Here is a 15,842-nt window from a genome sequence, read left to right on the forward strand (position 1 = left end):
GTTAGGCAGTGGGCAGAGCACACTGGAGGGCCACAGGGGGCTGTGGGGCTTCATCTGAGGGTAACTGCAGTGATTAAGGACTTTAAAGGATATGATTCTTCTGGCTGCTTGGTGGAGGATGGACTGAATGTTGGCTAGAAAGCACTGGAGAGGCCAGAAGGAAAGCTGTGGCAATAATTCAGAGATCATGGTGGGTACTGAGGTGCTGGTAGCACTGGAATGATGAGAAAACACCAATGTTACACACAGGAGCTACCATCAATGCAGTCTGGTGATGTGGGGTGTTGAGGTAGACAAAGACGTTTATGATGCTCAAGGTAATTCGTGGGCAAGTGGAAGGATGGTGGTACCTCCTGTGGGTAAAAAGAACCTAGCATGAGGTGTGCACAGTAAAAGGATAGAGGGTGAATTCACTTTGAGCCATGCAGAACTTAAGATGCCTTTAAGTCATGAAGGAGAGACCCTTTACTACAAGGTCTTAGGCTGCTGCTAAGTCACTTGTATAAAGCCTTGCTCTGTGAAGCTGTCAATTCTTGCCTCACTGGAGCTCCTAACTATTTGAAAGTTTTACTCATTTTCCAAAGAACACAGGCCTGGTGAGGCTCAGGCAGTGAAGCATCAGAGCCGGATAGGACTCACTTGTGACAGACAAGAACTTCTCCTGAGAAAGAGCAACAATTACCTGCAGGCTCCCCAGGCCCACACTTCAGCAAACAGGGGTTAATGAAAAACAGGCATTACAGCTTAGGAGTTGGATAAATTATGAAATTTATTAATATTTCACCTTTTAAAAGCCAGAACATAACAAATTTCACTTTCTGGAAAGTCATCTTATTAGAAATACATGAAGTGCACTTAATACAAAGAAATCAGTTTCTTGGTACCACCAATGAGATGGACTTGCTCTCATTAGTTCCCTCAAATGAAGGTTTTGTTGAATTTCCCTCCCAACTTACACCAAGATGACCTCAACCTCGGGAGGTCTGAGTGAACTTTTCCCAGGATTTACAGTGAAGCAGCAGACCTTAACATTTGGGCTCTCCCAAGCAGCAGCACACCAGAAAAAATTATTTTGTCCCAAAAGGTCCCCACCTTTGTTGGTTACCAGGTGTCTGCAGCTCTTACCGGAAGGTAGGAAGAGACCCACAGCCCTGTTACTTGCAACCTCAGCCACCGACCGGAAGAAATTCCCGTATTCAGTCCAGATGTCTGACATGAAAAAATGAACCTAAAGCCAGATGTCTTTTGGTCAATCAGAAGTTCTGTTCCTACAGATTAGACTGACGGCTCTTAGCCTTGAAATTTACTAATATTCATGAAACATGCTGCATGTCAAGCTTCTTGAGCTACTACCAAAGCAAGTTTCCAGCAGTTTCTATTAATGACGGCTCAGAGGATGTGTGGTAACTTTTTGAATTGCACGTTGTCAGGAGACAGGAAGCTGTGATACTAGATTTCCTATAAACTCTCTCTGCTTTAGAAGGCAGGTTTTCACACCCTGATGTACTTGTTGAAACCAGTTTCATAAGAAATCATCTGTGATAACAAAGCAATGCTCAGTTTAAGTTACCAAATAAAAGATGAAAGAACTAGTATCTACTGGGACCCCAAATCTCTTCCCTCTCATTCATCTGAGTGCTCCTTTTCATGCTTCAAAGACAAGAGTAAAGTAAGCAAGCTCCTAGAGAGAAACATGACCCAGTCATTTGAAATACCTCATTAGTCTGAAAATTGAACCAAAAGCTATGGCCCTCCCACCTCTCTTAGCTGACCCTCCTGCCCACTTACGGATAAATGGGGTTTAACTTTCCTAACCTAGAAACACTTATTTTCACTAAAAATATATGGTTACACCTTATCCTAAAAGGCACCATGCAGGCATTTAAGACTGAACCAGTTAATTCTAAGGGTGTGCAGGAGTGTAGGAAAGTATCACTAATCAAAACTTCCCGCATCAGACCATGCTAAACCCAGAACACTCACCCCAACAGGACTTTTGAAATGTTCCTAGGAGGTCACTCCAGCTCCTGGCAGCTGCTGCCAGGGCCTGACTAACGTAACTTCCAAGCACAGGAGCAGCTCCGTCACTGATCAGATGTACTGCCGCCAGAGCTCACACCCCTCAGGGCCCAGGAGAGGAGACACTTGTCTCACTTGTGCTATTCATGACCCAGAAAAGGTCCTGGCTGGCTCAGAGGACCTGAGAGATGAACACTGGAGGAACAAGTGTGAAACAAGGACAGGTGGAGAAGCTGCGTTCTCTTCCAGAAGTGGAAGCAGAAGCTCCAGGAAGTAACTGAGGAGCAGTAAAAGAGCAGACATGTAACAAACAGGTAACAGTAGGGGAAGAGCCCAAAGGAAAGGGGGGCTCTGACCTGGGGCCTGGCTTCCCTGTCAGAAGGGACCCTGTACTAATACCACAGCTCACTTCCAGGTCTGTTGTACATTAAAGGTATGTGAGTCTCATGTTTCACGGTTAACATGTAATGGAAGCTCTGGAACGTGAGACAGACAGCAGAGACTCTGCTCACTGATCGATGATGGAGCGCTGCAACACCTGATTCATCACGTCCTCTTCATCAACATCGTAATCCTAAGGGCAAAACACAGACACACAGGCTCAGCAACTGTGTGCAGCTGCAAAGACGCCCTTTCAGTAGAGGCAGGACAGCTGAGCACTGGGCTCTGGAGAGGGCTGTAGGAGGCCGGCCCCCAGCTCCGCAGTCTGCACTGCCAGCCAGGTAACTCATCTCTCTGTGCGTCTGCTGCCTCATCCTGATGACAAACATAACGATGGCTCCCTTGGCTGGAGACTATAAGGAACAGAGAGCACCTGTGTGGAGACTGACACAGACCAAGCCCTCAAACTTGGGTTGCACTGTGGTAAAGCTTCTTTTGATTCAGTGAGTCAAAGCTATCTACTTGGGCAGTACTTGGGAATTATATTCATCTTTACAGCATTAAGACAAAGGACTGTTATTGTGAAGTCTGACTTCCAGACACTCTATTAAACCACGAATAAATACTCTTTAGGACAACTTAAGAAACAGTCATGCTTTCCTTCACAGGTCCTGAAATACAGCCATTTAAGACTGAATACTACTCTAAGATCCTAACAACATCTGTACATATAAATACGAGGTTTACTTCAAGCAGTTGGCCAAATTCATCTATCATTATAATACCAAGAAAACACTATGCCCCTTCAAAACTGCTCAGCTCTAAGGAAAGGACACAAATCTGATGACTGCATTTAGCCAGGGGATGAATTTTGCTTGATCTGAAGTACTTTAAAAAATAAATACACAACACTTTATATGAAAGTCTGCATTTCCAGCTTTCTGGGGCTGGGGCAAGTGGAGGGCACTGGCAATACTGTGCCTGTGTTTCTATAGGACAACCATCAGCTGGAGTTGCTGGCAGCATAACATGTCATATACCATCCAGCTTGCAAATCCTCATGAGGACCATTTCTATTACCTGCCTGGTCCCCATGGGCATGTGAGCTTAGGGATCCCAAATGAGGCTCTAGAACAGGTAGAAACTACACATACCAAAAGGAAGTTCCAAAAAATTTTGGAACAAAAAAAATGGGAGCAAGTTTTCACTATGTGTCAAAGATGACTGGCCAGTTCATCTTCTTAAATACTATACAACAAAGTCTCTGGCTACTTCCTGGCTCACAAGTATAGACTGCACAGCTGCTGTTCCGGGGAGCCCATCAAATCAGTGACAAAACTCAACAATGGGGCCCACAGTTCTCCAGGTAAAAGAAAGGAGGTAGTTGTGCTGTTCCCCCAGGGGAGGGATCAGAGCCGAGGCTCCAGACTCACCACAAAAGTGTCGTAAGAGAACTGGTGCCGGCGCTGGATATGCTCTATGAAGTTGGCGCTGCGGTAGTTGGGGTCTCCCCACGGCATCGAGGCACATATCGGACAAACCTTTCAACAAAGAAGCACGGTCTTAGGCACCTGATGTGTGAGCTGACGCTGGCACTCTGTGGACTGCGTCTGGCCTCCTTTCTTCTAGGACAGCTTTCCTGACACACCAGGAAGGGCCTGGTCACTCCTTCATGTGCACACTCACATCCCCAAAACACTGTCAGTGCCTACTTGAGTCAAATGACACTCAGGTAGGCAAAGGCTTAACCCACCTTTTCCTGATCCCCTGTGGTCAGAACAACACATCAGCCCCATGGAGGACTAGACTATGACCTCCTGACCTAGCAGCACACAAATGATCCAAAGTGCTAGGAAAACCAAGAAAATGACAGATGAGCAATGTCGCAAGTAAGTAAAACACAGCTATATATGCTATTTTAACAAAGCAAAAGCTCAGATGAGGGAGCTCAGGTTGAAAAGCCTTCAAAGAGGAGGCTGATTTGGACTATGAAGAGGATAGGTATTTAAAAAGAAGAAGAGAACATGAAAGGAAGCTCAAGAAAGAGGCAGTACAATGGAGAAAGAACCAGGAGCCGGCATTACAGGCAAATGGCCAGACCAGTCTGGCTAGAATGAAAAATTCATGGAAGTGGCAGAGAGGAGCTGGGCGCAGGGAAGAAGCAGGAGTAGGTGGTCTGGCTTGGAGAGGGAACCCCACCACTTACGAGGAAAATACAGTGACAGAGGGGTTTGGTAAGACAGGAATCTGAAATGGTGGAAGACTCCCTGAGTGGAAGAACTAGGCAGGCAAAGCAGCAGCTAGTGAAGCTGGAACATGGGTCAGAAGGCTGGGAAGGAGGGAGTTTTCAAAGGGAAAAACTGAAATATTGACAGTTATAGAGTTCTGTAGTTCTGTAGAGGGAGATGAGACAGAACAGAGACCAAGAGCTGAAGGAACAGAGGCTTCAACAGAAACAAAATAGAAGGATTTCAGGAAGCCAAAGGACAAGAAAAAAGAAACAATTAGACTGCAGTACCAGAAACCACAGAGTAGTTCAGCAATATCTATCAAATATGTGAGTGCACTTAACCTTTAGCCAATTAATCCACATTGAAGATTTTATTTTGTAGGTACACATAAACATAGGCGAAGATGTTAAAATTTACGGCAGCCTTTTAAAATTCTTACTTCAAACCTACAGGAAAGTAGATAATAGTTTGATAAACCATCCCTTACCTCCAACACCTAGATTTAAGTTTGGCATATTTATTTCAGCAAAAAAAGATGCACTGTAAAACAAGATACATTTCATCCTTGACTATTTCAGTACAGTCCTAAAAATAGGTATTTTCCTTTACAAACACAATAATTATCCCACCTGTAATTCTTTAGTAGCTTTTAATATCCAGTCCTTAATCAGATTTTTGATATTGTCTGGGACTAACCTTGACACTCATCAATAAGGGACCAGTTAAATCATGGTATAGACAAGTAATAGAAGACTATGGAGCTCATTAAAAAGGCAGATCTACATGTACTGCTGTGGAACACATGCCAAGAACCTTGGTTACGGTGTACAGAATATGCTGCCATTTGCATAAAAGGGAGGACATACACGAATCTCCTAAGGATGTTCAAAAGCTAGAAATGTCTTCAGATCACATGATTTTGTATTTTTCCACAAACACAACTGATCACTACTGCCAACAAGCACTCAACAGAGGCCATTTCTGATGCTGTGAAGAGAGAACTAGTCCAGAAGCCAGGACACTGGGGTCCAGTACTTGTTCTGCCACCAACTAGCTCTATCAACATGGACAAGCCACTTAACTTGGGTGGCACAATGGTCTCTTCATTTATTTGCTTCTAAATTGAGTGCGGGGGAGACAGTAGTAGGAAGTGAATTAAAGTGTCTCTATCATTTAACTTAAAATCTGTTTTAGTTTTCATAATTACTGAAACAGCTGAGCTTACCTAACTTTAAAATGGAAAATGGGTAGTGGGGGCAGGTGAGTGGTATTTGTGTGTCTGTGTCTATGCACACTTGTTCTTTTAACTAGTAATTAGTCATGAAGAACTGTAACTAAATGGACTGAAGGAGAAGCTGAGAACTTGGCATTGGTGTGTTTTTCACAGAACATCTCTTACCTTGCCTAGTGCACCCAAAGGGTATGTCCTGTGTAGCTATTTTGGAATCAGAGGAAAAGAAAAACAGCAGGTACAATAACCATGCCAGGCTAGCATCTCTCCACAGAACTTTCAATAGTCATCTCTGTAATAAAGCTGCCAACATTAGAAAGATGAATATCATCATCAAATCACGAGTCTGGTTTTGAGTGAGAATCATTCTTTGTAATGGATCTCATGGAAGACTGGCAGGCTACCATGGTATGGTGTTTTACTTCTATACTGGGTTTATTTCTATTATACGAAAATGCCAAGTGGTACTGCAATGCATATATCATATCCAAACATAGAATGAATTATAAGACTTTATAAGAAATACTGTTAACATTTGATGGTGTAGAAGGGAAACCATGGGACTTGGGAACGAGGCTAGAGAAACATTTTTTACAATCCACTTTTTATAAAATGAACTGACTACATACAAAGAAGTATCTTAAATTGCAAAGAGGTGACAGAAAACAAGGACTCAAGACTAGCTGGGACCACACAGAATGTAACGTCAGCAGAAGTGCAAACCAGACTCTAGAGGGGATAAAGAAGAGGGTACAGAAGGGACAGCAGCAGCTGAAAAACCACATACTTGAGAGAAAAGAGCAACCGAATGCTATCCAGAGAAAGCACTGGACCAAATATTCCTCCCACCAATTACACAGGGAAGCCTTGGATATGTTTGCAGGAAAACAAGTTTAAGGAGCAGGTGGAGTGGAAAGCTGAAGGTGAGAGACCAAACATGGTGGGGGGAGCCTCTGCAGCAGGGATTAAGTCTTACTCTGTGCTGAGCACTAGTCTTGGTCCTTTGCCTAGATCTGAGGATGCAGGAGTCAAGACTTGGAACAGAGTCCTGTCCTCAACATACAAGGTAATGATCAGGACAAAGGAGAAGGGCTGCAAACTCAAATGCTCATAGGAACATGCCTAATAAGGCAAATGAGCAAAGCATGATGGGTATAAACTCACCCCATTTGGGGCGGGGGTGCACAGGAGGGACAAGCAACTACTCAAAGCCAGCCAGCTCTTGCCAGAACTTCTAATTTCTCAAATGTAGTACCAATATAGAGAAATCTTCTGAATTTTAAAGATTGGGGAAATTAAAATGTGTATGGGCCAGACAAATCCTACAGGCTGCCAGTCTGTGAGCTCAGAAGTAGACCAGAGAGCTCCGGAGACAGAAGGAAGAGAGAAGGAACACAAAACTGTTAGTCTGAACTTAGTTAAAAGCAGGATTTAGCATTACCTGTGGAAAGGATGGGATCAGTTCATGCCAGAAACTTAATGCACAGTGCCCAGAACAGCCACTGGGGTGTATGTTTGCCCAGCAGAAACAGGGTCTGGCTGAAATGGGCCAAGGCAGCCCAGTTCCCTAGTTTGGGAAGTTGGGGAAAGCAGACAGAGAGGGGACCTGTCTGTGGAATCTGTCATAGCACAGTGTAAGAAGTGCCAGTACTGACCGGAATTAGGACTTGGTAGGGATTTCAATAAAGTCAAGAGAAGATTTAAGGTATTCTCTAATAGGTCAGCTGTACCTTAAGATTTAAAATAGAAAAATAAAGAATGCCACTAGGCTTAATCCTATTAGCAAAAGCTCATGCAAATTCAAAAGTCTGCACATCACCTTTTATATCAATGGAGCTAAGAATGCCTATAAAAGTAGGCATATATAGTTCAAGAGAAGCATTCTGAGATAAACAGGAAAACTGAAACAAAACTACAGAGGAAGTTGTATTAGGACCTACACTCTTGTCAATCACATTCAGAGGGAGGGGCAACATTGCTGAGATGGACCAAATTCAAACATCTTAAAAAAACTAAAAAGAAACTATGTATCAGTCTGTTTAAATTAAATGTCAAAGCACTTTCCCAATAATTTCATCTAAATTCTCTTTCCCACAACTATAAAGAAGCTAATTTCAAAAGGAAAACGGCAGCTATAGAGAAGAGAAACTTGGGGGACACCATGGGATCCAAGTTAATGTAACCAACAATGGGGCCAACTGGCCTCAAACCACTCCAAGTGGCATCTGAAGGACAGACACACTGCGTATAGGGCATCCCTGCATCTAATCACAGAGGAAACAGACCCAAATTGGAGGACATTTTACAAAACTCCCATCCTCTTTAAAACTGTCAAGGTCATGAAAGGCAAACACCTGCTGAGAACTTCAAAGGCATGGCAATTAAAGTTAACACAAAAACCCAGAACTGGGGCAGGAGGGGGAGGTTGCTATGAAGGACATTAGAACTGTTTAAATTTAAACATGAATTCCTCATTAGGTATTAGATTGTATCAAAATTACATTTCCATCTCACTATGCTGATGGACAGTGACTAATGGGGTATGTGGGAGGACTTGGTGAAGGGGGGTGTCTAGTAAACATAATGTTCCTCATGTAATTATACATTAATGATACCAAAAAAAATTACATTTCCTAACTATGACAACTGAACACAAAAAAACATGTCTTTTTAAGAAATTTTAAGAAAATAAGGGATACATGCTGAAGTATTTAGGAGCAAAGGGTCATGACATCTGTAACAATCTCAGCAAAAAATATGTATATATGGAGTATGGTCAAGCAAATACAGTTAACCTAGGTGAAGGGTACACAGGAATTCACTGTATTAATCTTGTAATTTTTGTTTGACTCTTATCCATAAACAGTAAAACAAAGAAAACACCACAGAAGTTACTTTACCACAGATTTGGTATCCGTGCTATGGGTTAACTTGCAGTGTTCCACAAGTCCTTCTTGATCGAAGTTCTTCTCAGGACAGTAAGGGCAAGGGAAGGTGTAACGGTTTGGAACACTCCTGGAAGATGAAAGGTAGAAAAAAAGAAGCCTGTTTGTGAGTACACTTCCACACAACTTCAACCAACCACTGTACCCACCAAAGAGGGCAAAGCTCACTGAATATGTTATGAGAGGGATTCTGATGACCACTTCAAAGTCAGGTCAGGTATCTTGGAAATAATAGAACAGCTAATATTTGAAATGAACATTAGAGAGTCCTTCTCCATACCCTCCCCAAACACTTACATCAGTTTTAGCCAGCAGAGCGATTTTATCTCCATTTTCTAAAACTCATACAATGAAACCCTTGAACATGCAAAGGGCCCAGTGTCTTTAGAGCAGAAGATGACCTCCACCTCGGGGAGCAAGTCATTTACCTTGGTTGAAGGGATGCATCCTTGGTGGTGGCCTTCACACCCTCCATGATGTAATTCTGGTATTTGGAACAGGTAGCCACATGGGCTCGGATCTTGGATAGGAAGAACTGAGAAGAATCAGAGCCCACAAGTTAGTCAGGATCTTGTACCAGGTCTAACATAGTTCCAAAGCAAGGGCAAGATGAAAAACTAGACCTATACCACCCTGGCAAAAAACCTCACTAGGCTCCTGGCTATGGTGATGGGCTGAAACCCTGACTGTTTGTTGCAGGGTTTCTGTTAAAACCAAGCTGATGTTTTACTTGACCAAATGAGGGCATCTGTTTCCACTCTAAGATGACCCTCCTGGAGGTTCGCTTTATTCACATAAGCTCTCTGCTCAAAAACACGCTCCAAATTCAGTGAAGTTTTTAAAGTTTTCCAAACTAGCATTTAAGCTAGTCTCCTTACAGCAAGCCAAGAACCATATTCCATCATGTGCAGCAGACAAAAGTGGTCATTTAAGTAAAAGGGATGTAGGAAAAGGCCAATAATCATAAAGTATGAACTGTCCAACTATGATAAATGATCTAAAAAATCCAAACTATTTATTCTATTTTTCCTATGAAATCTAGTCTTTGCAAGAATGGAAAGAGAAAAAAGAAAACCCAGAGAAAAGGGCTTCATCACACAAGTGTTCTAAAAAGAAAGAAAAAGTGTAAGGAATAAAGAAAGAGGGGAGGTAAAGGGAAGATAGAATTTTTGGAGGTATGATATAATCACTAATCTTTAAAATGGAAAAACTCTAAAAAAAACATACAGAAAAAAGAAAAAAACAAAATCCCCATCACGCATGCATAAAGAAAGATGAAGGCAATAGGACACTTTATTTCATTATCTTGAGTTTCTAAATTAAAAGAAACTAAATTAAAAGGAAAAAACAAAAGCTTTAATATTTGAACTCCAGCTTACAATGAGGCTTCTGTCTTACCTCCAGCTAAGGAACTTGACTTCAAGCTACCAACCAAAGAGCTTCCAGTGAAAAGGGCTGGGAAATATCCCTATTCACAACTGTGCCCACTGTGTACCCTAGGGCTAGTCACTCTGAAAGGAAGGAGATGGTAAACTATATACACCCACTCTACGGCTATCTGTACTAAGGTGTTAAGGTAATGACGCTGACATGAAAGGCTCTCCAAAAATCATTACAATTTTTTTCAGAAGTGAGAAAGTGTTGTAGAAATGTATTTTCTAGTACGATGCTATTTTGTAAAAATCCTACATCTGTGTTTGTCAAAGGGCAGAAAAGTTTTGCAGCCTTCTAAATTGAACCACTTTTAAAGAGGTAATCTCTGAAATGCAGAGCAAGTCTACATTATTTTATAATTTTGTACTGTCTGGAATTAAGAAAACCACATGATTTTAGAATCAATAAGGCTGTATACACCTCTTGGAAAATAAGGTAATAGTATTTCTCTTTTGCAGTTATAGTAGATAGTAAACAGACTTGACTCTAATATGATTATACAAAAGAACATGGATACATTTCAAATGTAAGATATTGCTATTACAATCAAATGATCTTACTGATTTTATATTATTTCTCCTTGTAGAGTGCTAAGTTGAACAATTTTATCTATAACAGATTTATCATGAAATTTCCCCAAACTCACTGAAGCAGGTAACTTTGAGTCACTCATCTTATTCTGTATTTTGAAAAGGTAAGAGATGTCATTCTATCATGCTAATTTAAATTGTTCAAAATGCTCTGAAAAATGTTTTTTATAGGAAAAAACTGGGATAACTGTTTTCTATGGCTTTCAAAGATAAAAATATGTAACACACTAAACTAAATCTTAAAAAAAACAAACAAAAAGAACCCATAAGGTTACCAAAATGAAACAGCACAGCCATTGCCACAGGTCACTAGCATGCACACATGCTGTTAGTCACCTACTCATGCTCTAACTTCAGAAACAGCGTGGCAACAGCTCTCCGTTTTACCCCATCTCATCACAGAAAGATACCGACTCCTCCATTTTACTTCCACATACATTTTTACGGCAGCCATGGCAAGAGGTCTCTGTGCTCTCAATCTGCCGCTCGAGCTCCGCGGCTCGGACGCCAGGGGCCAGAGTGCTGCGACACACCCCACAGACAGGCTTCTTCGGCTTCAGACATTCCTGCAGGCATGCAGAGCAAAAGCTAGAACAAGACACACAGAGAACCTGCGTCATGCATTGTGGAGACAGACGACAAAAATGGATAAACTTTTAAACAGACGTCAATGAACAATGAATTAACAACTTGCTCCCTACTCCTGATTCAAATACTGAGTCCTCCTTGGCCAAAAAAAAGGGTTGGAGGAAAGGGCCCTGCAAAGAACACACAGGTCCAAAAATAGAAACAAAGGCAAACCACTGTGATATCAGCACAGCCAAAGGTGTTGTTCAAACCTTTGCTCCGTCTACTGGGGGATTCTGGTGGGGGTCTCCTGTACCTCAGTTTCTCCTCTGTGAAACGGAGATCATAGTACCTACCTCTAGGATTGTTGGAAGGATGGAATATGTATAGCAGACTCTTAGTACAGAGTCTAGCACATATGAAATGCACCACAAGCAGGAGCTATCATTAGAGGTGAATGCAAAGCACTATGGGAACACAAAGACAAGAGCAAAGTTGTGACCCAAGAAGGGCAAGGCTGGGAAGACTTCAGAGGCAGCATCCACAAAAAGGCCTTAAAAGAGAGCTCAGTTGGCAGAAAAAAGGAAGAATATTCCCGGCCCAATAGAGTTAAAAACTCATAATGTAGCTGAAGAAATAAAAGTCTTACACTGTTCCTCATAAGCAGTCGGGACCCAGATGTTTAAATCAATGTATCAACAAGACCAATTCCAAGTTGTAGAAAAATAACTCTGGAGGTATCATGGACAAGAGTCATTGGTTTTTAAAATATTTTTTAGGTGAGAAAAGACAAAGAGAGACTTGAAGATCAAGTTTCTATCCTGTAACCTATGCTGGTGGTGATGCTGAGGTAATGTATACAGAAGGAATGGATAATAGGCATGAAAATGCCCTGACTACATACCCAACCTTTTACGATTTAAGGCACAATATAACAAAACCTGCCAAGAAACACTCAAAGTATATAATCAAAAGTAACCTATATTTGACAATTTGTATTTGACAATTTTCTACTGTGCTTAAGAATTTTCTTCCTTTGTCATTACGCTAGATGGTAATGCTGCCAGGCAAAATTCTGGACCAGGCTGGGAGGTGGGAGGGTCTACTGACTCACCACTGAAGACACAGTGGTAAATTAAACAAAGTCCCTGTCTTCATGATGCTTATATTCCAGAGTAGAGAAAAACGTAAATGTTAATTTCAGATGATTAAGTATATGAAGGAAATAAAACAAGGGACCAGATCAGCTGGGGTGGATTATAGAAAGCTTCAAGAAGGTAACACTTGAACTGAGACCTGAAATTATGAGAAGCACAGACCTAGACACAAAAAGTTCCACAAAGAGATGATACCAAGTGCGAAGGGGGGTCCCAAAGGCAGTTTAACCTTAAGGTGGTAAAACACAAGGAGAGGGTAAGCAATGAGGTTGGAGAGGTTGACGAAGCCTTGTGACCATCATTTCTACCTCTTCTCAAAGGCAGATTGTATGAGTAACCCAAGAGAGCACAGAGGGTCCCAGAGAGCATAATGAAACCAAACCCAGCTTGTAGATACAAGCAGCTCAAAGCCTCCCTTCAAGCACACACTGAAATATACAGCTGACTGACCAAATGTTCACAAGCCATTCTGTGTCTGGGTCATGCCCAACTAATGAGCCTGCTTTTAAACGGTCCCATTATCTTGGGCTGGCTTTCAGTTTCCATTTCCTATTTATGGGCCCTTCTCTAGTTCAGACCTCTAGATGCTCCACCCTTTCTGGTACAGTGCTATTTAGGAAGTCCTTTCTCTTTGGCACTCAGCTACCCGCACATCTCCAGTTATAATGCACTAGATTGGAGAGGGATGCAGGCATTCATGGCTTGAAACAAAGTTTTCTAAAAATCCAGTGCCCCACCCAGCCACAGCTGCAGTAATGCTCAAGTTTCCAAGCACAAAAGTTAACAAAAATCAACTAGGCAGCGCAACAAGCATTTGGCTGGAGCTAAAGACTTGCACTGCCCTCACAGGGGTGCATCCATCTTCAAACACATGGAACTAGCATGGTGAATGCACAAGAGACTTGAATCCCTTTGGATTCAAGCTTTGAACTCTAGTACTGCTCTCTGACTTACGAAAGGTTCATCTGGCTCAAAGAAACCTCAAATTCTGCTTTCTCTTCAATTGTAAATTGTGTTGGGTCAAGCCTCTTTATAAATGTTACTTGTTAAATGAAATCCAGTGAATTAATCCAAAATTAGGTAAACATAAGGAGGGCTGATCCAAGGAAAAGAGGACTCAGTGAGAAAGCTATCTAGATTCTATCTCAACTCTTAGAAGTTTGCTTCCACTCATTTTAGTTCATTCACCCATTACCTGATCACTCCCCCACCCACTGACCCAGGTTTGATCCTTGTAATATCCTCCCACTACACAACGAATTTTCACAATAATTCGAACACTTACTAGTACTTACTTATGAATTCACTGGACTGTGCACTTTGAGGGCAGAATTCCTTTGAATCTTAGTATACCCCAAGAATTTGGCACATAATGGGCATACAAATATTTAACTTGGTTGAAGTAAGACTGGAAGACAAATGTTTAGACACTGTGCTGAGCACTGAGCATACAGAGTGGGGCAAACAGATACGGTTAACTGCCCTTATGATCCCTAACTTTTGCTCTGTGCAAGAAAGGACAAGGAAGCCACAGGAGTGACGTGGGAAAGTAATATAAATGGGGATGGTGATAAGGTAGGTAACTTAAACCAGGACTTGAAGTGTGAAAAGAATTTGGGGTAGTGGCAGGGAGGTGCAGATGCAGAAGAGCTCAGGCTAACTGAATTGCAAGCAGAACAGCCCGAAGCTAGGCAGAGCTCAGCGTTCTTGAAGCAAAAGGCGGTCGGTGTGGCTGGGAAGCCCTTGCCAGGTGCCAACAGTTCTCTAGGCTGGCAAACAGATGCCTGCAACCCTTCTGGGAAGAGTTAAGACAATGGTGAGCCTGTCCTAAAGGATCCTCAGTCCCCTCACCTGCAAAATGGCTGCCAGCCCGCTCCCTGCTTCAGGACTGCTGTAGAAATAAGAGGAACTGTGAGGTCCAGCAGGTGCCTGCTGTGCCTACTGACCAGTAAAGGTACCTTAAGACCAACACCAAGGTGATGCCCACGATGGGATCACAGAGGAAACAGCAACTCCGGCAGCAAGAAGCAGGTGACCATGTTTTTCTGCAGTTCTTTGAACCTAGGTGTTTGTACGTCTGACGGAGCAAGACTCAAATTCCACCAACGTCTAGGCGCCTACCCCAGTCCAGAACCCGCACTGGACATTTTCACACACATCTCCTGTCGGTGTCACAACCAGTCTATCAGCAATATGCAGGCCATAAAGGCTTAATTCCAAACAGAATGAAACAAACCTCCTACACAATAGGAATGCTAACAATCCCCAGGTGCCAAATCCCAACCCCTCTCTCAGTTACGGGCAGACTGGTCAGATCCGTATCAAGACTTTTCTTTTGTTCTTTTAGTCTAGTTCAGCGTTTCCCCGACTTTCGGGCACATCAGAATTACTCGGCAGAGCTGGACGCCCGACGCCACACGTACTAGACTTCAGGGCGGCGCACAGACGACTCAGGGGGCTGCGGCTCTCCACGGACACGTAGGCCCTGCCGCACCCCCAGCGGGGCGCGACTCCCCTGGCCCACAGGGAGAGACGCCTGACAGGCCGCCGGGAACGCAGCGAGGCGCTCAAGAGAGGGGAGGGGGAGCAAGCGCCCCCACACCGTCCACCGGCCTTCGGGAGCCCCGCAGAGCGGCCCCTCGGGCCGGTCCCCCCGCCCCCGCCCGGGCCTAGCTCCGCGGCTGTTCCCCTCAGTCTCGGGCCTCCCGACCGGGCCCCGGCTCGCCACTCACACGTGTCCGCAGGGCACCTGCACCGGCTTCTCGTACACCTCTAAGCACACAGGACACGTGAAGCGGCCCAGCGGGTCGGCCTCTGCAGCCGCTGGCCCCGGCAGCTGCGCACCACCCTCACAGACCGGCTGCTGCGCCGCCATCTTGCTGCCGTTGAGCGCAGCGCAAAGGCGGCCAAGGAGGAGGGGCGAGCAGCCCGAGGGGACGAAGCCGAGGGGCGGGCGAGAGCGCGCGGCGCAGGCGGCCCGTATCCGGCAGGGGTGGGACGGGGGTGGGGCTCACAGGTAATGAGGCGCGCGAGGGGCGGGGCTTGTGAAACGTGCGTTGGGCCAAGAAAGGGCTACTGGGTGGGCCACGCCTCTTGGCTTCTATGACGCGTGAGAAGGGAGAGACCAAGGTAAACCTGGGAAATGTGGAAGCCGCGTCCGGAGACTCGCAGAATTGGAACCGGCTTTGTGCTTCTACCACTGTCTCCCTAATTTAAATCGTTAGTAATGCTTAATATTTCTTCTCAAATCGAGTTGCTTTTTCTTTACACTTAAGCAAAAAACTTTT

General features: G+C 43.8%; 1 protein-coding gene across 1 annotated transcript; it reads right to left on the reverse strand.

Moving 5' to 3' along the window:
* Positions 1–751: 751 nt before the first annotated feature.
* Positions 752–15,532, reverse strand: RNF114 (ring finger protein 114). The gene is made up of 6 exons (XM_017651899.3): positions 15,288–15,532; positions 11,269–11,419; positions 9,236–9,342; positions 8,763–8,877; positions 3,834–3,941; positions 752–2,593 (listed from the first exon to the last, which is right to left on the reverse strand). The coding sequence occupies exons 1-6, from the start codon at positions 15,428–15,430 to the stop codon at positions 2,528–2,530; spliced, it is 690 nt and encodes a 229-aa protein (XP_017507388.2). The 5' UTR covers positions 15,431–15,532; the 3' UTR covers positions 752–2,527.
* Between the last annotated feature and the right edge of the window lie 310 nt (positions 15,533–15,842).

Source organism: Manis javanica, chromosome 5, assembly GCF_040802235.1.
Source record: "Manis javanica isolate MJ-LG chromosome 5, MJ_LKY, whole genome shotgun sequence".
Taxonomy (NCBI): Eukaryota; Metazoa; Chordata; class Mammalia; order Pholidota; family Manidae; genus Manis; species Manis javanica.

Bases quoted from the DNA above. Each gene is read 5' to 3' on its own strand.
- RNF114 (XM_017651899.3), bottom strand. From the start codon at position 15,430: ATGGCGGCGCAGCAGCCGGTCTGTGAGGGTGGTGCGCAGCTGCCGGGG. The intron at 9,343-11,268 runs GTATGTGGAAGT...GATTCTTCTCAG, and splicing joins GCCATGGCTGCCGTAAAAAT to TTCTTCCTATCCAAGATCCG. The intron at 8,878-9,235 runs GTAAATGACTTG...TTCATCTTCCAG, and splicing joins GATGCATCCCTTCAACCAAG to GAGTGTTCCAAACCGTTACA.